Source organism: Balaenoptera physalus (genome assembly GCF_965194825.1).
Source record: "Balaenoptera physalus genome assembly, chromosome: 10".
NCBI classification, from domain to species: Eukaryota; Metazoa; Chordata; class Mammalia; order Artiodactyla; family Balaenopteridae; genus Balaenoptera; species Balaenoptera physalus.
Genome location: NC_138889.1, coordinates 13592744 through 13612297, shown reverse-complemented (window position 1 = coordinate 13612297; position 19554 = coordinate 13592744). Strand labels below are relative to the sequence as shown.

At 55.9% G+C, this 19554-nt stretch overlaps 1 protein-coding gene across 1 annotated transcript; it reads left to right on the top strand.

The window, feature by feature from the left end:
- The first annotated feature begins 414 nt into the window (after window positions 1-414).
- Window positions 415-17987, top strand: OAF (out at first homolog). The gene is made up of 4 exons (XM_082476943.1): window positions 415-1190; window positions 15043-15177; window positions 16072-16252; window positions 16962-17987. Exons 1-4 carry the CDS (start codon window positions 912-914, stop codon window positions 17225-17227), a joined length of 861 nt encoding a protein of 286 aa, XP_082333069.1. The 5' UTR covers window positions 415-911; the 3' UTR covers window positions 17228-17987.
- The last annotated feature ends 1567 nt before the right edge of the window (window positions 17988-19554 follow it).

The window sequence follows — 19554 nt, the reverse complement described above, 5'->3', positions numbered from 1 at the left end:
GGGCAACGAGACAGAAAAGAAACTGCACAGGGGTTCACAGAATGCGGGCGCTTTGAGGGCCACCATGTCAGAGAGGTGCCCTGACTGATCAAGATTTCACACCTGACGGATGTCAACGCCAGCAGAACCCCAGCCCCTCTCTCCCGACCCAGGGCAGTCAAAAGGCTGAATGAGAGGCGAGGTCTGATTTTGCAGGAGCTTTGTAGAAATTCGCTTCTTCAGAGAAACTAAAAGACCAAACAAAACCCCTAAAACACCAAGCCCGATTCTTTCATCCACGTGGCACAAGAACAAGCCAAAAAAAGGGAGGCGGGGGAAGAGTCACCCGTCCCGCCCCTGCTGGGAGGAAGGGATTTGCTGGGAGAGTCAACTCCTGGGCCAGCCCGGTCGCTGCCGGGCGCGGCGGGGAGGGAGGGCGATTGAGAAAGCCCTGTCCCCACAAGGCCGCCTTGCACCGGTCACCTCGGCCCGCGCCGCCCCCGTCCGCGGCCGCCGCCGAGCGCGGGGAGCCTCCGCGGGCCCTTTAAGGGCCGAGAGGTGCGCGGTCTCTTTAAGGCAGGTCCTGGTGGTTTCTGTTTTCTGAAGGAAGTGACGGGGGGTGGGATTGAATGAAAAGTGCAAAACAGAGTCTCGGAGCGCCGGAGTCGGGGGCCGTGGGAGCCAAGGCACTGGGCCGAGGGGCGGACGGGCCCTGGGAGCGCGGTGTCCGCCTCGGAGCCGCCGGGGGACGCGCGACGGAGCGCAGCCCACGTGCGTCGGCGCCGCGTCGCGGGCGCCCCGCGGCTGAGCCCCCCGGGAAGCCGCGCCCCGGCGCCGCGAACTAGCCTCCAAGTTAGGGCGAAGTTTGGCCGAGCCGCTCCCCGCCCGCCCGCGGCGCGCCGGGACCGCGAGGGCGGAGGCGGTCCCCGGGGATGCGCCCACCCGGCCGCGGCGGGGTCCCCCCGGCGTCCCCTGCGCTGCTGCTGCTGCTGCTGCTGCTGCCGGGGCTTATGCAGCTGCTGGGGGCGCCGCGCGGCGTGGGCGCGGGGACCGGGGCTGGCGCGCCGTCTGAGCTGCGGGTCCGCGTGCGGTTGCCCGACGGCCAGGTGACCGAGGAGAGCCTGCAGGCGGACAGCGATGCCGACAGCATCAGCCTGGAGCTGCGCAAGCCCGACGGCACCCTCATCTCCTTCACCGCCGACTTCAAGAAGGTGAGGCACCCTCGCTCACCCCGGGAGACCTGCGTGCCTGAGCTCTCCGGGGTCTCAGTCGCACCGAGGCCAGCAGACGGAAGACTGGGCCAGGAGAAGGACGCGACTTAGCCAGGGTCACGCCGGGCTCTTATCCACACCTCTTTGCCCTGCTCCCCAGCGCCTAGACCCGGCCCTTTATTCTCCCCCACGAACTGCTCTGCTGCCTTTCCGATTCTCCCCTCCAGCCTTTCACTTCTTCTCTCTGGGTGCCCAGGCCACCAGACCAGCTCCCCACTTCGTCTTTCAGCTCTCCGAGAGCCCTCTAGGTGCAGACCCTACTTCAAGGGAGTCAGTGTTAATAACCCCGTCTCCCTTTTGGGAGTCATTTTCTCAGGCTCTATCACGGAAAAATCCTGGGCCAGGCACCAGAGGTCCTGGGTTCTCGCTGTGTGACCTATGGCAAGTTCCTTTCCTTCTCCGGGCCTCCTTTCTCACCTCTGTACAGAGCAAGGGGGTGGCGCCAGGCCTCCCAGCCCTGACATCTTGGAGGCTATGTACCACCTCTCCTTGTTTCACTTTCCTGGGCTGGGGAAGGGGGTTCCTGGGAAGAGCTGCTTGTCCCATGTCCCTCCCAAACCGAGGAGAAGCCGCTTCTCCTCTTTGGTCTGAAAGTCTGGTAAACTTGTAGCGGAAGACCCGGGGAGAGGCCCCAGATGAGGTCCCCAGGCTATGGGAGAGGTGCCACCTCTCACCCTGCTTGGCAGGAGGGCTGGCCAACCCCCAGTTTTGGCCTAGATTGCGGGGAAGAGGGTAGAGACAGCCTCACCTCAGTGTGTGTGTGTGTGTGTGTGTGTGTGTGTGTGTGTGTGTGTGTGTGTGTGTGTGTGTGTGTGTGTGTGTGTGTGTGTGTGTGTGTGTGTGTGTGTGTGTGTGTGTGTGTGTGTGTGTGTGTGTGTGTGTGTGTGTGTGTGTGTGTGGTGGAGGGAACCAGTAGGTGGGCCTGGCCCCCCAGAATTGGGGCTGGGGTAGAGAGTGGAGGTGCTGGGCTTATCAGGAAGTGGGCCTGGAAGGGCGGTGAGTGACTGACTAACGGTGACCCAGCAGCAGGAATCCTGGAGGGGAGGAAGGTGGGTGAGGTGTAGGTACACAAAGGGAGTCTCCTGATCACCTAAAGTCCCCCTCCCCAAGTCCCTCTCCTGATACAGAGGCCCTGTGAGGCTCTGTCTCTGGGGGAGTGGAGAGGTGAGGCTGATGACACAGCCAGCAGCTGGGGAAGCCCAGGGCGGTGGGACTGTTGCCTGAGCCACCTCTCTCTCCTTCCTCTTAGAGACTGGGATCTGGGGGAGGAGGGGGTAGATTTTGGAGTGTCAGCTAGGGACTGAGCAGAATTCGCCGAAGATAGTACCAGGTGGGTGGGTGGTGATTCTGTGGATGGTGGAGGTGGGGCTTGACGGCCGATCTGTCCCCGGACTATTGAGTTGTCACTGACAAGGGATGTAGGGGAGACCAGTGGCGGGTGGGAGGTTGGGGGGGGAGGGGCGGTTGAGTGTCGCAATGCGGAGGACTTTGCGACCCTTCCTCACTCAGCAGGCCCAAGCTAGGTTCTCAATTCAGGTAGGGGCAGGTGAGTTTGTGTGTGGAGAGAGGGAAGCTGACAGAGCCAGAACACCCCCAGAGTCCCCACTTAAACTCCAGGGGAATTTTGTCAAGTCTCTTCTTTTCCTAGAAAACCCAAATAGTGGCTGGACCCTCCCCAGGAGACAGGGATCTAATCTTCCCCTCTGACCTTCCACTGAAGCCCTTTGTCCCTGTGAGTGAGCCTCAGGCCAGCCTGAGTCTCCCACCTTCCTGCCCACTGCGCATTGTTCTGTGGCTGTGCTGAAACCCTAGAGAGACTTCCCCGACCCTGGCACCTCTCTGGCAGCCAAGGCTGTGGCTAGGACACCGGTGAAATAGTCAACGGGTAGAGCTCAGCTTTTACAGCCTCTAACTGCAGCATGAAAGATTTTATTGCTCTACCCTGAGGGCGAGGGGAGGGGAGAGGCTGGGTGGCAGTGGGGTGAAGGCCTGGGGATTGGGGCTGAGGGTAGAGTAGGGAGCTGATGGCCCAGTTAGAGAATCGATTCGGAGCTGATTGTAAGAGCCTCATTTTTATTATTTTTTTATTATTTTATTTTATTTTATTTTTTCCTTGTTAGTTATTTTAAATATAGCAGTGTGTACATGTCAATCCCAAACTCCCTAACTATCCCTCCCCCCAAACCTTACCCCGTGGTAACCATAAGTTCCTTCTCTAAGTCTATGAGTCTGTTTCTGTTTTGTAAATAAGTTCACTTACAGCATTTTTTTTTTTTTAAGATTCCGCATACAAGCATTATTTCTCTTTCTCTGACTTACTTCACTCAGTCTGACAATCTGTAGGTCCATCCATGTGGCCGCAAATGGCATCAAGAGCCACATTTTAATCCCCGCAGCAGTTCACACCACCACCCAGGTTTCCAGAGTCTGCTTTTCAGGTTAACCTCTGACCCAGAAGCTGACATTTCACACCCACCCCTGGCATCTCCAATTTCATCAGCAAGGGAGGGAATTGGGAGTGCAAAGTACCGAAAGGGAACCAGCTTTCCAAGGTCCCCTCCAACTCTGGGTTTCTCAGATGGCCTGGGGCAGGGTGGAGTTGGGGAGGGCTGGGCGTGGGTCGGAACAGCCTTTATCCACACCCCAGTCCCCTGTCTGCATTGGCCAGAGCAGCTTTTATACGGGATCCTTCTGGGGTGGGTCACCTCTCTTGTTGCCTGCCCAGTCCTCAAGATCTTTGGCAGCTTTCCACGAGAAGCTTCTATCTAGAAGTAATGACTTTTCCTGTAGGAAAAAGTCCTGGACGTGGTGTTTCTTTTGTTTCATGTACCAAATCCATTTGGGGCGGTTTGGGAACAGTCCCTAGTCCACTTGGGAATAGTGACGTTGGCCATTTTGCACCTTTGGGAGACAGCCCAGACTGAAATGAGACAGACCTGGTTTAACCCTGGGCAAGCTACCCGATCTGTCCAAGCCTTCATTTCTTCATCTGTAAAATGGGGATAACAATGGTACCGATCCCATGGCCATTGTGAAAACTAAACAGGGCAATGCATATGAAATACTCACTGTGTGTCAGCTGCTGTACTCAGAGCTCCAGAAATAGAAGCCAGTAACTTTCATAATCATGGCTCACATCACATCTCAACATGGACCTTCCCCGCTAAGCCTGGGTGCAAAGGGGTTGAATGACCGACCCAAAGTCACATGGAAGGTCAGCACTGAGCCTGGAAGAGCCTTAATCCTTCATCATAACCTTCTCTTTGAAGCTCCGTATATTAGAGTTCTCCTGCAAAAAACAGAAATAATAGGGTAGAAATACAGATCTCCAGAAAGAGATTTTATCGTGAGGGGTTGGCTCCTACGGTTATGGATGCTGAGTCCCACGGTCTGCTGTCTGCAAGCCGGAGGCCCAGGAAAGCCCATGTAGTTCCAGCCCGAGTCCACAGGCCTGAGAACCAAGCTCACTGATGTCTGAGGGAAGGAGAAGATGGATGTCCAGCTCACACAGAGAGAGCAAATTTGCCCTTCCTCCACCTTTTTTGTTCTATTCACACCCTCAACAGGTTGAATGATGCCCACCCACCCCCGTGAGGGCCACCTTCTACTCAGCCTACTACTTCAAATGCTAATATCTTTCCGAGACAGACACACCCAGAAATAATGTTTTGCCACCTATGTGGGCATCTCTTAGCCCAGTGAAATGGAAACATAAAGTTAACCATCACACTCCAAAATTGCTGGCCAGCCCCTCAGCAGGGAGCAGCCGTCCCTGTCCTGTCAATCTACTCAGGGCAGCAGCGAGGCCCTTGTGCTGGATGCAATGCAGCCCTCTGTCTGGATGATCTCACCACACACCCCCCCCCCACACACACACCACCCACCCCCCTCTCCCTGCCCCTTCCACCCTCTCTGTTTGCCTCTGCCGGGATGGGTCTCTAACATGGCCTGGCCCTCCCCACACTGCCACACTGGACCTGAAGCCAGTAAAGCTGTAACAGTGATCAACCTGCTGTAGGACACGTAGCCTGGAGCCCGGGCAAGGATGACAAACTCCACAAGCAGCTTGGAGCGACCAAATCACCATCATGAGTGACTGTAAGCCCTGCCCACAGGCTGCTGCCCGTCAAGCAGATCAGGCCGCAGCTCTCAAAGAAGTGACGTAGCTCAGCGACTCCCAAACTTTGCTGCACATTTGAATCGCCTGGGGAGCTTTAGAAAACCCCGAAGCCCAGGCTGCACTCCAGACTAATTAAGTCCGACTGTCTGAGGGTAGGAACCAGGCAGCCAGATTTTTAAAGAGCCCCTGGTGATTGCAATGAGCAGCAAAGTTTGGGAAGCACTGGCCTAGCTGCTCCGGGGAAGGAGGGACTTGGAGGAGGTTCCAGGTTAGACTGTTAAACGAAGGGAGATCCCAAACTCAGTCACTTCGTTGAAACCTGTCATTCTACCCACAATAATCCCTAATGTGTTTAAACAGCATATAGACTTGAGGCTTAATTCTCCATGCCCTCAGTGCAGGAACTATAAATCATCATACACTCTCAACAAGCAGTGCTCTTCCTGAGAATCCAAAGCCTATGTATGTAATTATACCCGATTGTACAGACTTACTGGGCATATTACTAGCGGGCATGTCACCGTCCCGGCTTTTGGTCTGACAGCCCTCTTGGTCCCCGTCCCCCAGGCTGCTGTTCCCGTTCAAGTGTCTCTTTCCCCTCTGTCTCCCAGTGTGAGTGTCTAAAAGCTGAGGGAGGGGATGAGTCATGTTCAAGCGGTTTGGTGCTGACCGGACCGGGAGGGTGGGGCTGAAAGATAAGAGAAAGTCATGAGCAGCTGCATGGGGGTGGGGGGGGTCATGGCTGCAACGGGAGGAAGGAGCCACATCCAAATGTGTACAGGGAGGGGGTCAAGAGGGGCCTCGGGCTGGCGCCAAGATAAGGGGAGCCATATAACAGGGTGGGTGAGCTCGAGGTCGCTGTGAGGGACCCAGGGAGATCGGAAACTTGCGCCCTGCCCTGGGCCCCGATGGGTGAGTGGGAGCCGATGGGTGAGTGGAAGCCAGAGGAAGGAACGGTCCAGAGAACACCAGCGTCCCTGCCCTGGGGCTCCCCGTCTTGGTGGGGGGAGCAGCTTCAGCCTGTCAGAGGTAGTCAGCAAAGATGTGGAATGTGCAAATGGCCACGTTGCTGCCTGAGGCTGTTTATTCTAACAGGATATCACATCACGGGATTGTCAGACAGGACAAGCTTTTAGAGTCCAGTCTCCCCCTACCCTGCCTGTGTTCGGTCCCTGCAGTTTGGTGATTTGTAGTAGGGGCATTTGTTGGAGAGGATGTCTTTTGGGGGGACAGAGGGCAGTAGAGGTGCTTGCAGGAGAGGCCCAGAGTTTTTTGGTGTCCAGGGTATTTCCCCACCCTGGCAGTTCATGAGACGTCACCAGAATGAATGATCCGGCTTGTGTCCATGGGACCCTCCGGTCTACCAGCAGTCCCTCTGCCGTGTCTGAGGAATTCCTCCCCGCATCAGGGGTCAGCAGCCCTGCCCCGAGGTCCAGCCCAGCTCCTGGAGTCTGGCAAGCATCTCCCACCCCCCGAATGCCTATGTCCAGATGGAGTCCTGGCAAAAGATCCCGGGTTGGGCAGTGAGGACTGCCACCTGGGACAAGTAAGTGGCCTGTTGGGATGATGGGGAGAGGCAGAAGTGAGGTTCTTCCTACGAGGCTTCCCAAGGTACACAGAGGTGGTGATGGTAGAACAACGGAGGCCAGCTTTGAGGTAAGAATCACATGTATCTGAGCTGTCAGATCACACACTGACAGTTGCTTTCACACACCTGGCCTCATTCGATCCCCACCACTACATCATGCAGCAGGTATTGCTTCCATTTTGCAGATGTGCCAACTGAGGCTCAGAGATCTAAAGTGACTTGGACAAGATCAATAGCTAACGATCCAAGATTGGGACCCAGGGAGCCTTCCACTATATTCTGACTGCCTGTGCTACTATGGCATAGAAATGGGCTCCTTCTAGAAGGCTGAAGAAACCTGAATAGGGGAGGGGAGAGGGAAGAAGGAGACTGAAAAAAGCCTTGGTGCAGAGGAACAAATCTACAGAGAAAACCTCCTCTGTACAGGTTTGGGCTGCGCCCCTCCCCCAGGCTCATCACAATTCCCCCACCCCACCCCTCCCACGAATTTTAAGTTTTGACCCCTTCACTGTGCCTGAGACACTCCCCGTTCCCCTCCCGCCATGGCCTCTGGAGAGATGGGGGGTGGCGGTGAGGGGACCATTTTTAAAACATCTCACAGATACTACTGAGCCCTCACTGTTCATTTTTCTGCCCTTTACCAGCTGTGTGACTTGACAAATCACTTAACCTCTCTGAGCCCCAGGTTCAGACATGGCACAAACCCAGTGTGACACTTGCAGGCGTGTTGTGGGAAGTGAGTAAGAGGCCTCAGCCAAGCAGAGGCTGGCGAAGGCACGTGAGAAGAGAAATAGCAGTTCTAGCCAGGGCCCCAGCCCTCCTTGCTCACGCCGCCGCCGTTAAGCAGATGGTTCCTGCTCTGGGGACCAAAGCATTATTAGGATTCCCATCCTTTGAGCTGGCAAGCGTTGAAGTGGCTGCCACCGAGGTTCCCAGGAAGGGCTGTGGGCGGGGGAGGCGCTGGGGCTGGGAATGCAGGTGAGAGGGAAGCGTGGCGCCCCACCTCAGGATCCCTGAGTCAGCAGGACATTGGGGCGCAGCTGATCCACATAAAGCCGCACATTGTTCCCGGGGCAGTCGGGACAGTAGTGACCTTTTGGCTGACAGAACACTGGGGGCACTGGGAAGGGGCAGGCGGCAGTGCCCCCAGCTGGTGGTGGCACTAATGTCCCGTAACAAGAAGCCTCTGTCCGGGCCTAGCCCTGAGGGTCTGCAGGCATCTCGTAATGGGGGCAGCCTACATCCCGGGCACCGGCCAGGGAATGTGCTTGGCCTGGCTTTGGGTTGAGTCCATCCGCCTCTGTACCTGCTTGGAGAGACAGGGCAGAGGGGCCAAGGTGCCCCTGAGTGTGCCCCGGGGCAGCCAGCATGGGGAGAAGAGGGCATTGGCTCCTGGTTGCCCCTCCAGGGCGACCCCTCGCCTCCCCAGTGCAGTGAAGTTGGCTCCTCTCTAGCCATAAAGCAGCCCCAGCCAGGAGCAGAGCAATGGATACTTGGGTTGGCTCAGCCCGGGCCTCAGAATCACACACTCCGGCGTGATGGGAAGGAGACCAAGATGGTAGAGGAAACTCCCAGGAGACAGCGCCAGCCGTCCAAGGGCAAAGAGGAGAGGGGAGTTGGTGCTTTTGGAGACCCTGGAGAGATGGCCTTCAGCCTGGGCTGTGCACCCACCGTGGCACGGAGGTGGGCTGGGAGAGGGGCTTTGAGGGAAGGGCAGCTCCGCCATCCGGCCCTCTTAGTTTCCGGGTCCCCTGTGGTGCAAGGCTGGGCTGGCAGCAAGGTCTGAGACAGGACAGACCCCCTACCGCTCCCCACGGGGGTGCTGAGGAAGGCCCCTGGGAGGGTGGGGAGCTGGGAGCTGGTGATGGGAAGGCAGCAGGAGGGCAGAGGAGGAGGGGAGGTCGGCCAGGCTGGGGCTGGGGCAGCGAACGGAGGAGCGGATGCTGGTTGGGAGAGAGGATGCCTGCAAGGGGGTGTGCGTGCCTTGAGGGGAGGGTGACAGCATGTGTGCAGAGGCTTGTGTGTGAGATGGGGTGCGAGACGTGGCGTGTGAGACTTTGGGGGAATTCAAGGAGGGAGGGAGGGTGTGGGAGAGACTGTCGGGAGAAGGTGGGCGTGTGAGACAATCTGTGAGGGCTGCCACGTGTGACTGCGAGAAAGGGGGAGATGGGGAGGCTCCCGGGAGAGGCTGTGAGGGAGGAAACGTGCTCATAGGAGCAACGGTGCGAGGGAGAAGGGACCGCACAGCCGAGCCGTGGCGTGGGCCCTGGCGGGAGGGGCGTGGGTGCCGCTGGGTGAGGGGTGGGAGATGGTTGGAGAATCAGCACGTCTGGGTGAAAGATTATGGCCATGGGACCCATGAATGGGGGAAAGCAAGTGTCTGTGCGTACAGTTACGATTCAACTTGGCTGCGAGTAACATAAAACCCCACGGCAGCCGAAGCAAGAGAGAAATTTGTTTCCCTCTTTCAGTCTTATCTAAGGCTGGAAGCCGGCAGTTGGGCTGATATGACAGCGTCACAGTCACCAGCGCTCCAGTGGGCTCCGTCTGTGGGGTTGCCACCCGTCCCCAACACTGAGCTTTCCCTGGAGCTTCTCCCCAGGAAGGCAGCAGCAGAGGCCTGGCACGGGCTGTCTGCTCTTGGAAGTGCAGAGAGCTGCCCCCTGCTTTTCCCAGAACAGCCTTCTCTGTGAGATACAGTGGATCTCAGGCAGCGTGGCAGGGAGTGGACGCAGAGGAGAATAGAATATTTGGGAAGGGGCTCTGGGGGGAGCTCGGAAGAGCAGAAAGACCACTGGATTGAGTCAGGAGATCCGGGCTCCTGGGCCTGGCTCTGCAGCTGAGAGACCTTGAAGGTCACGTCCCCTGCTGGAACCTCACTGGAGCATGAAATAATGATCCCCTAAATCTTCTAGAAGCCCAAATCACAGCTGTAGGATGACCAGCCTGCAGAAGCCCAGTTACAAGGAAGCCCAAGAAGAAAGAGCCGTCTTCTTTTTGGAGGCAAGGGGGTCGATGGAGGCCCCAGAGCACTGGTCCATTCACTCAGCTCTGTGCCAGACCCTGAGGATACTGCATAAATAAGTGGAGCTGCTCTCTGGGGCTGGGGCACAACACGAAGGGCCTGGGGGACTTGTTGCCCGGGCAGAAGACACCACATGAGGACGGGGCCTTCTGCTGAGGCGTTTAGGTCAGATACACACTGGCCCAGCACAGCTCAAGTTTCTGATTCAGCTCTAAGCCAGAGATCCATTCATGTCCTACCCTGGCTCAAAACCCAGCGATGACGCCCAGTGATCTGCTAGATGAAGCTCAGACTTCTTGGCTGGGCTCTCAGACACTGTGCCCTGCCCTCCTGCCTGCCAGCCTCTTCCTTCCACACTCAGCCCTCCCCTCCCCGGTACTCCCCTCACTTTCCTCAGGACCCTGGCCTGCTCTTGTTTGCCCACTCAGTGCTTCACTTATTCATTTCCAGATAGGTACTGAGCGCCTGCTGTATTCAGGGGGCCGGGGATACACTGCAAATAAGATACTCTCCCAGCCTCAAGGAGTTGAGTCTGGAAGGAAAGACAAGGAAAGAGATCATTGCAGACACAGTGGGATTCGTGCTCTGGAGGCTAGGGGTTGGGCCTGGCCAGCTCTGCTGGAGGGTTGGTGAGGGCAGGGGTGATGGATGCGTTTGAACTGAGTCCTGAAGGATGATGGGCAGAAGGGGACAGCGCATCCCTGGCAGAGGCATCAGCTCATGGAAAGGCACATGGCGTCGCTCGTTCTGGGAACCGCCGTCTCTTTGGGTCAATGCTCAGAGCTGTCAGCCAAGATCTGGATGCCAGCCTCTGGGGGTACACTTTATGGTGAGGACAAAAGGAGCCTTGGAAGGGCACTGGGCAGATTGTATGACAGTAGCGTGGAGGGATGGATGGGGTGGGGGCATTAAGAGGCCTTCGTACCTTCCCATCTTCTGTAAATGCCTCTCTCTTTGCTAGAAAGCCACCCATCCTTTGTCCAGAACCACTGAGCTGTCCTTCGCTCTAGGAAGCCTTCCCTCCCTCCACCCCTCCCAGCCCCATCCCTAAGAGGACAGAAACGCTCCCTCCTCCATCCTTTGCCCTATAGCATTTTGCATAAACCTCACCCTAGGCCTTATCGTCGTGCGCTGACTTCAGTTGTAGGTCAGCCTCTCCTATGAGCCCCTTAAAGACAGGAGCCTTGGCCTTGGTCTTGCCCACTCCCCTGCCCCGCCCTGGCGCCTGTGAAGGCTCTGCCCCGGGTGATGCTTATCAGTGCTCTCCCACAGATTTGCCGATTACCTGCAAGCTCCAGCAGTCACCTGACTTCTCTGGGCCTCAGGTACATCTCTGGGAGAAAAATTTTTTGTCCTGCCTCTGCAGGTCTGGAGTAGATCACAGCTGGAGCAAGGCCAGGGATTGCAGCAATAATAGAGAAACTTAAGGAGTCCAGCCCACTCTGTTCTGAGACCTTTCATTCATTTTTCCTCACAGTAATCCCTTGAGGTGTAGGTATTGTTAGTTGTACTCATTTGACACATGTGGAAACTAAGATACAGAGAGGTTAAGTAAATCCCTAAGGGTTACAGGGCTCATATCAGCAAAGCCAGGATTTGGACGCGGCCAGCACTGGCTCCAGAGCCTTTGCTCTTAACTACCGTGCTCTTTGGGAACCTTAAAGCCACCCCCAAAGGACCTCAGCAAATGCTATCTCCGTGGCCATACCCTCTGTGTGGCCCAGTTTCAGCCCTAGTACTGTCCACTCCACTTCTTCCTGGTGGCCTGGCTCCTGGTGGGCTGGAGTTTCCTGGGAGCTCGTGGGAGAAGGAGCCTTATAGAAACTGCCCATCTTGGGAACCCTAGCCCGAGTCCTGGACCTGAGGAGCCTGCCATGGGCTCTTCCCCAGCTGTGTGGTCCTGCCTTGGGGGTTAGGGCACATCTGGGTGGATCATCCCAGGGGACTCTCGGGCGAGGAGGGAAACCTGGGAGCCAGGCATCCATCTGGCCTGGGCTTAGCATCTGGCCAGATGTTCCTTGAAGCAGGGAGACCTCTCCCCCTGCCCTGCCCTCCGTGCTGGAGGGAAAGGGGGCCCTGGAACCTTAGTAGTGAGTCTGAGGTGTGGGGAGTAGAAGGTAGGAGGAACGCTGGTCATGATGACGGAGCCAAAGAGATCAGATGCTTGGGCTGCTGTCTCCCTCCCGGGGCTCAGCACGTGGAGTATGGTTTCCCGGAGACATAGGATTAAGAGGCTGGAGAGTTCGGGTTAAAGAGGCTGTGGGCAGGGCAGGCAGAGGGCTTAGAAGGGTGATTCTGCGTCCTCCTACCCTGACGTTTGCGTCAGATGCTGTTGTCTGCTAGTCACACAGAACCTTGAATAGGAGCCGCCACGTTCCCAGGGCAGGTCTGCAGAGGACGTACAGACCACCGCCGATGGGCACAGCTGGAAGAGGGCACTGCCTTCTCATCCTGGCTCTGCCACTCGCCAGCTGTGTGGCTTAGGGCAGACCACACTTTCTCTCTGGGCCTGAGCTTTAGTTTCTTTAACTGGGCATCAAAGAAATTGGACTCGTTGATCTAGGACGCAGCTGTGCATTGTGGTTGTGAGAGCTTGGATTTTGGAGTCAGACTGCCTGGGTTAAAATTCTGGCTACATTTCCTCTTGGTCCCATGACCTTGAGCAAGTTATCCATTCCAAACTCGGTAATAATCATAGTTCCTATCTCTTGTTATAAAGATTTTTAAACAGGACGATACATCCTTTTTGACTCATGGTAACAATGACTTGTCCCTTCCAGTTATAAACTTCAATAAATCTTTGTCCTACACAAATAAATAGGAGATATAGAGGAAATCTATCTCAACGAAAAAGTTCTCATCCCCTCGCTTCACCCCCAGGCAAGTTCCCATTTTGGTAGCTTTTTGTTGTTGTTGTTGACGTTGTTTAATACAGAAGCAGGGAAAATACTCTAACAGATTTCGTTCGCCCCCTGGTCTGGTCTAAAAGTTCAAATACTTTCTCCTGCTAATGGTAGACGGGTCATATCCAAGCAGTGAGGCCACTTGGGGCATCCCTCAGACCACAGGCGGTGACACGTGCCTGTGGTATTGGAGAAGATGCTGTGAATATACCAGATGGGTTCTTTTAAAGGGTCATTGCTGAAATTACCCCGGAGGTGGAATTTGGATCCTGCCTGGGGGTCCTGCCAGGGACATCCGCCTGACTCAGCCCCGGGAGGGGAAGTCTGGTATCAAGTCTCACCTGGCAGGAACTGAGCCCAGAACAGAAAATGCACAAGTGTACCAGCCTCCAGTCTCTCCTCAAACGACCTGACGGAGTGGAAGATTGGATGGCCCAGGCTGGCGGGGCAAGCAGATCCCAGCCTCGTGGCCCGAGAGTGGATTTCCTGTGGAGAGGAAGCTGAGGTTATCCGAGCTCTGATTCACCTTGCCTGCAAGTCTGGGACCATGAGGATCCTTATGGAACCTTTCTCACCAGCTGGGTGTCTGTTTCCCTTTCTGCAATCTTGGTGGAAAATCTCCCTGGACACTCCCACCCCTCAATGTTCCAGAGATCATTTACAGTGAAAGGAAGTAGGAAAATGTCCTTGTAGAGTCAGAGGACTTCCAAAGGGCATGGGGGTTTGTGCAAGGACAGTACTGACTAGTTTCAGATCACCTGGGACATTTGCTGGTCACCTGCAGTGATGACAGTGGCCCCGGCTAGCACCGCTGAGCACGTACTCCGGGCGGACATTCTGCTGTGCTTTCCCTCCACACTAACTCATTTAGTCTTCACCATAAGCCTCCAGGTAAAAGTGGCATCATCCCCATTTCACAAATGAGGCTTAGAGAAGGTGGGAGATAGACCTGTATGCCGGCTAATACAGTGTAGACTTGGAGTGGAACCCTGGGCCCCTCACTGCCTGTACTGGAATCCAAGGGGGACCCTCAGACCCTGTTCTCAGAGCATTGCACTCTGGCACATGAACAGTAAGCACTCAGTGAATGGGGGCTCTCAGTGGGCGAGGCCAGGGCACGGACATTGAAGGATGCATAGCTACACAGGGCTATATACCCTCCGTGCTGGTGCAGGGCCATTGGGGTTCCTGGAGGAGAGCCATCATTGTGGCTTGGGTCCCTCCCAGGCTTGGGGGGGGGGCTCTTGACAGATTCAGACCACTTCTTACTGGGACCTGCTGACTTCTCACCGCGAGCTGTTAGCCAAGGCACAGAGATGGGTGAGAGCAAGGGACACCTCAGGTGCCCAGGGTTCCAGCAGCCAGATTGGGAAGGGGACTCGATCCCACCGCCCTTCTCCCTTCTCCTTCTGCCCCCCCCCCAGCCTCTCTGATTCATGCAGTGAATCAGTCACAGGAAGGAGCCCTTGGCCTGCTGGTAATGCCATTAGTAACCCCGAGGGGAAAGGGGAAGTGGAGAGGGAAGGGGAAAGGTGAACCATCCCAGCTCCCACAGGCCAGAGGCCACAACAGCTGCTGCTGTGTCTGCCCTTAACCCCACCCCCCTGACCCCACTACCTCGATCTGAGATGCAGGTGGCTAGGGGCCTGGCTGACCAGAAGCACCAGGGGCATTCTCCCCAAACCTACTGAGTCAGCGAGAGAAACTCTAGAACCTGTACTTGTAAAAATGCAGCCCTCCCCCACGATGCCATAGTCAGGTGGTTGTAGGGGCCCTGACTCACCCTGATCAGGGTGATATGGGGGTACCACCAAGGGGAAGCATCAGCTGTGAATGAACCAGGAGCCAAAAGGGGTGCTGTTTCCTTTAAGGTGACGTTCTGGACTTTTAAACAATTTTGTTTTGGAAAGCTTTCTAGCAGTTCACTATGTGAATTTTCCAGGAGGCTTTGGAACATCTGGGATATGTTCTTTCTTTTAAGTCACGGGTTTAAATGGGAAAGAGAAAAATTTCCAGGCCAGCAAGAGGGAGGCGTCTGTTGCAGGGCCGCGTCCAGGCCTGTGTCCTCTGCAGGGTCTGAGCTGAGCCCTGGGTGGGCTGGTGAGGAGGCCCCACCCCCTCTGGCCGGTTCCCATTCTTCTGCTCTTCCCCATCAGGATGTGAAGATCTTCCGGGCCCTGATCCTAGGGGAGCTGGAGAAGGGGCAGAGTCAGTTCCAGGCCCTCTGCTTTGTCACCCGGCTGCACCACAATGAGATCATTCCCAGCGAGGCCATGGCCAAGCTCCGACAGGTGAGTGCCCACCCCACACCTGCCCCAGAGCCCTCACCCCTGCAGCTGACTCCTGGCCTGGACCCTACCCCAGCCTCAGTCTCCCACCCAGCCCCTGACCCACCTGATCGCTGGCACCCCACTCTTATCCTCTAGTCCTGAACCCCTTAAATATGCCAAACCTGACCCCATAACCCCAGATCCCTAATCTGCCCTGAACCCCCATCTCCCAGATTCTTCCAGTTCCCTAATCTCAGCTCCTCCCCGTTTATGATGGAGGCAGGTCGGATCTGCCTTCAGGCCCAGGGCCACCACTCATCATGCCGGTGACGCTGGACAAGTCACCTCACCTTCAAAACCCCTATTTTCTTACTGAGAGATGGGTTACGGTGAGAATTAAGTGGGATAGTGCCTGTTAAGTGTTCAGTGCAGCCTTCAAAACCCTCAGCCTGTTGCCCTGCTCCCAGTGCCTTCCTGGACCCCGGGCCTCTCCCCAGCCTCATTTAAGTTCCCTGAACTATCCAGCAGGAGCTGTCTGAGGCCCCTCCCTTTTACCTGCTTTTCCCAGTTGCCTGGATGTTGGAGAGTACGGAGCCCCAGAGGTCACTGACCCTGGGATAGTTCGCCTCGCCTGCCCACCTCCAACGCCACCCCCCAGCAACGTGTCAGAATTCTCCCTCAGGCCCCAGAGGTCAGCCCGGGCGGTCGCTGGCTGACAAGGCTTGACTGCGCCCTGGGTATCAGTTTCTCCGCCAGTTGGAGGGGGAGCTGGTTGCCCCTTGACTGCCACCCTGCCGGTGGCCCCAAGGATCCGAAGACAGCCGACGTGGGCTTGTCTGACTCTCAGCGACCAGGGAAAGAGTGGGCAGGGGGCCTTCTGAGGCTGGGTGGGAACGACTCTTCTCCTCCACGCAGAAAAATCCACGGGCAGTGCGGCAGGCTGAGGAGGTGCGGGGCCTGGAGCAGATGCACATGGACATCACCGTGAACTTCAGCCAGGGGGGCCTGCTGAGCCCCCATCTCCGTAACGTGTGTGCCGAGGCCGCGGATGCCATCTACACCCGCCAGGAGGACGTCCGGTTCTGGCTGGAGCAAGGTCAGCTGGGTGCTGCCCGCTGCCGTATCGTCTCAGATACGATGGGGAGCAATGATGAGATATGCGAGGTCTAAACCCAGCTGGGACTGGTCAGGGAAGGCTTCCTGGAGGAAGTGATGCCTGTGTGGCTCTTTACTGAGAGGAGTCAGCAGATGAAAGGGACCAGTTCCAGGTAGGGACGCGGAGAACCGTGACTCTGCTAGGCCCCGGGGCGGGGGGAATGCCCAGGCAAAGCCCCCCCTCATCCCTGCCCTTAGTGAGAACACAGATGGAACCTTCTGTCGTGGGACATGGGCACAGGAACCAGTCTGGATGGGGCCCAAAGATGCCCATTCCCACCTGCTACCTCTTCTGCCACCTCTCAGAGATCAGCTCCTCTCTTTCCCTTCACACCTTCCCAGGATCCTTGAGAACACCTCCCATCTTTGCACGGTCCCTGCCTTCCCGGCCTATGGGACTTCATTGCTGGCCCATCTGTGGGTCACCTTTCCCAGGACTGTCCTGAAGTCAGACAGACCTGGGATTCAGTCCTGACTCGCCTACCTACTGTGTGACCTCAGCCAGATGGTTAAACCTCTCTGGGCCGGTTTTGCCATCTGTAAAACAGGGGTGATACCACTTAGCCCATAGGGGTGCCGGGATGCCTGAAGGGGCCGCGCCAGGAGGCCCCCTCCCCTCCCCCGTCCCTGACCTCCGCCTTCTCCCCCAGGTGTGGACAGCTTCGTGTTCGAGGCCCTGCCCAAGGCCTCAGAGCAGATGTTGCTGCCTCGCTGTGGGCAGGTGGGGGACCGCGGGAAGCCCTGCGTCTGCCGCTACGGCCTGAGCCTGGCCTGGTACCCCTGCATGCTCAAGTATTGCCACGGCCGTGACCGCCCGACGCCCTACAAATGTGGCATCCGCAGCTGCCAGAAGAGCTACAGCTTCGACTTCTACGTGCCTCAGAGGCAGCTGTGCCTCTGGGATGAGGACCCCTAGCCGGCTTGGGATGAGGGGTGGTCCCTGAGGCAGCTGCTTGGGGCCCACTGCTCCTCCCCCAGCCGCCAGAGGGGGTGGCCACCCCCAACCGAGGCCTTATTGCTCTTCCTTCCCTCGTCCTAATCCCGAAGCCTCTGCCCCCCGACTTGTCACTGTGAAAGGGGTGTGGCATGGCAGGGGTTAAATCATGAAGGCAGCCCCCCACTCTCAGCCTGTGCCTTCCTTGGGGACAGAGGGAGAAGGGGGTTCTCCAAGCTTGCCCCCCCCATCTCCCCTGAAATGTTCGCTTTCAAGCAACCAAAATACGACAGCGTGACTCTCCTATTTAACTCTTTGCAGGCTTAGACCCTGGAAGGTGTTGATGCCTGTGACACCCACCTCCCCACTCCCAGCCCCCTGCCCCACCCTCCAGAAGGAGCTGGCCCCTGTGCACCTTCCCACTGCCCAACAGGGAGGGGATCCTTGCCCCAGAGAGGGGGCAGCGCCGACAGCGGATCTCAACACGTTCCTCTCACTACTGGCCTCTGAGGCTGCCCGGGGGCCAGCTGGGGGCCCCCCACCCTGAGACAGACCACAAGTGCCTTTCCGCAGACCTGGACTTTGCCGAGGGAGCAGAAGCTGGCTTGCACCCTCTAAGCAGAAATATTTTTGTAAGGTTTTGGGGCAGGGAGGGAGCATGAAGTATAAGGAAAACTTGAATCCCAGATTTTTAATGCAAAGTATTTATCATTTGTACCAGAAATAAAAGTTTAAATTTTTACTTGGCTGATAGCTCTAGACTCAGAGTTCTGAGAGAACTTTTGGCCAATGCTGCCACCTGGTGTCAGGAGAAGTGTCCCTGTGCTCCTGGTCACCCATCTTGGGACAACAACTCCTAAAGCACCTACTGTGTGCTCAGCCTTGTGTTGGGGGGAGAGGATGTAGATGGGGGTGGGTATTATTAGGAAAAGATATGACAAAATTTCTGTGCTTAAGAAGATGAGACATACATAGACGGGCAAGCCAGGCAGTAAAAGACCCCGTGACATAGACTGAGACGTGAGATATGGTGAAAACTCTGGAACCAGACTTCCAGGGTCAAATCCTGGGCATGATTTTTTTTTTAATTTTTATTTTATTGAAGTATAGTTGATATACAAGGTTGTGTTAGTTTCTGGTGTACAGCAAAGTGATTCAGTTACACACACATATAATAGTTTGCATTTGTTAGTCCCAACGTCCCAGTCCGTCCTTCCCCCACCCCCTTCCTCCCCTCCCCCTTGGCAACCACAAGTCTGTTCTCCATGTGAGGCTGTTTCTGTTTTGTAGATAAGTTCATTTGCGTCATATTTTAGATTCCACATGTAAGTGATGTCATATGGTATTTGTCTTTCTCTTCCTGACTTACTTCACTTAGTATGATAACCTCTAGGTCTGTCCATGTTGCTGCAAATGGCATTGTTTCATTCGTTTTTACGGCTGAGTAGTATTCCATTGTGTATATGTACCACATCTTTTTTTATCCATTCACCTGTCGGTGGACATTTAGGTTGTTTCCATGTCTTGGCTATTGTAAATAGTGCTGCTATGAACGTAAGGGTGCATGTAACTATCTTTTCAAATTAGAGTTTTGTCCAGATATACGCCCAGGAGTGGGGTTGCTGGATCATATGGCAACTCTAGTTTTTGGAGGAACCTCCATACTGTTCTCCATAGTGGCTGCACCAATTTACATTCCCACCAACGGTGTGGGAGGGTTCCCTTTTCTCCACACCGTCTCCAGCAGTTGTTATCTGTAGACTTTTTTTTTTTTTTTTTTTTTTAATTATTTATTTATTTTTGGCTGTGTTGAGTCTTCGTTTCTGTGCGAGGGCTTTCTCTAGTTGCGGCGAGCGGGGGCCACTCCTCATCGCGGTGCACGGGCCTCTCACTGTCGTGGCCTCTCCTGTTGCAGAGCACAGGCTCCAGACGCGCAGGCTCAGCAATTGTGGCTCACGGGCCTAGCCGCTCCGCGGCATGTGGGATCTTCCCAGACCAGGGCACGAACCCGTGTCCCCTGCACTGGCAGGCAGACTCTCAACCACTGTGCCACCAGGGAAGCCCTGTAGACTTTTTAATGATGGCCATTCTGACCAGAGCAAGGTGATACCTCATTGTAGTTTTGATTTGCATTTCTCTATTAGTGAGGTTGAGCATCTTTTCATGGGCCTGTTGCTGGCCATGATTCTTATTTGCTGTGCAATCTTGAGTTACTTTACCTCTCTGTGCCTCAGCTCTCTCAGCTATAAAATGGGCTTAATTGTGAGACTGAAGTGAATTTATACGTGTCAAGTGCCCAGCACATAGTG

Coding starts and splice junctions, on each gene's coding strand:
- OAF (XM_082476943.1), top strand. CDS start 912: ATGCGCCCACCCGGCCGCGGCGGGGTCCCCCCGGCGTCCCCTGCGCTG. Junction 1,191..15,042: donor TCACCGCCGACTTCAAGAAG/GTGAGGCACCCT, acceptor CTTCCCCATCAG/GATGTGAAGATCTTCCGGGC. Junction 16,253..16,961: donor CCGGTTCTGGCTGGAGCAAG/GTCAGCTGGGTG, acceptor CTTCTCCCCCAG/GTGTGGACAGCTTCGTGTTC.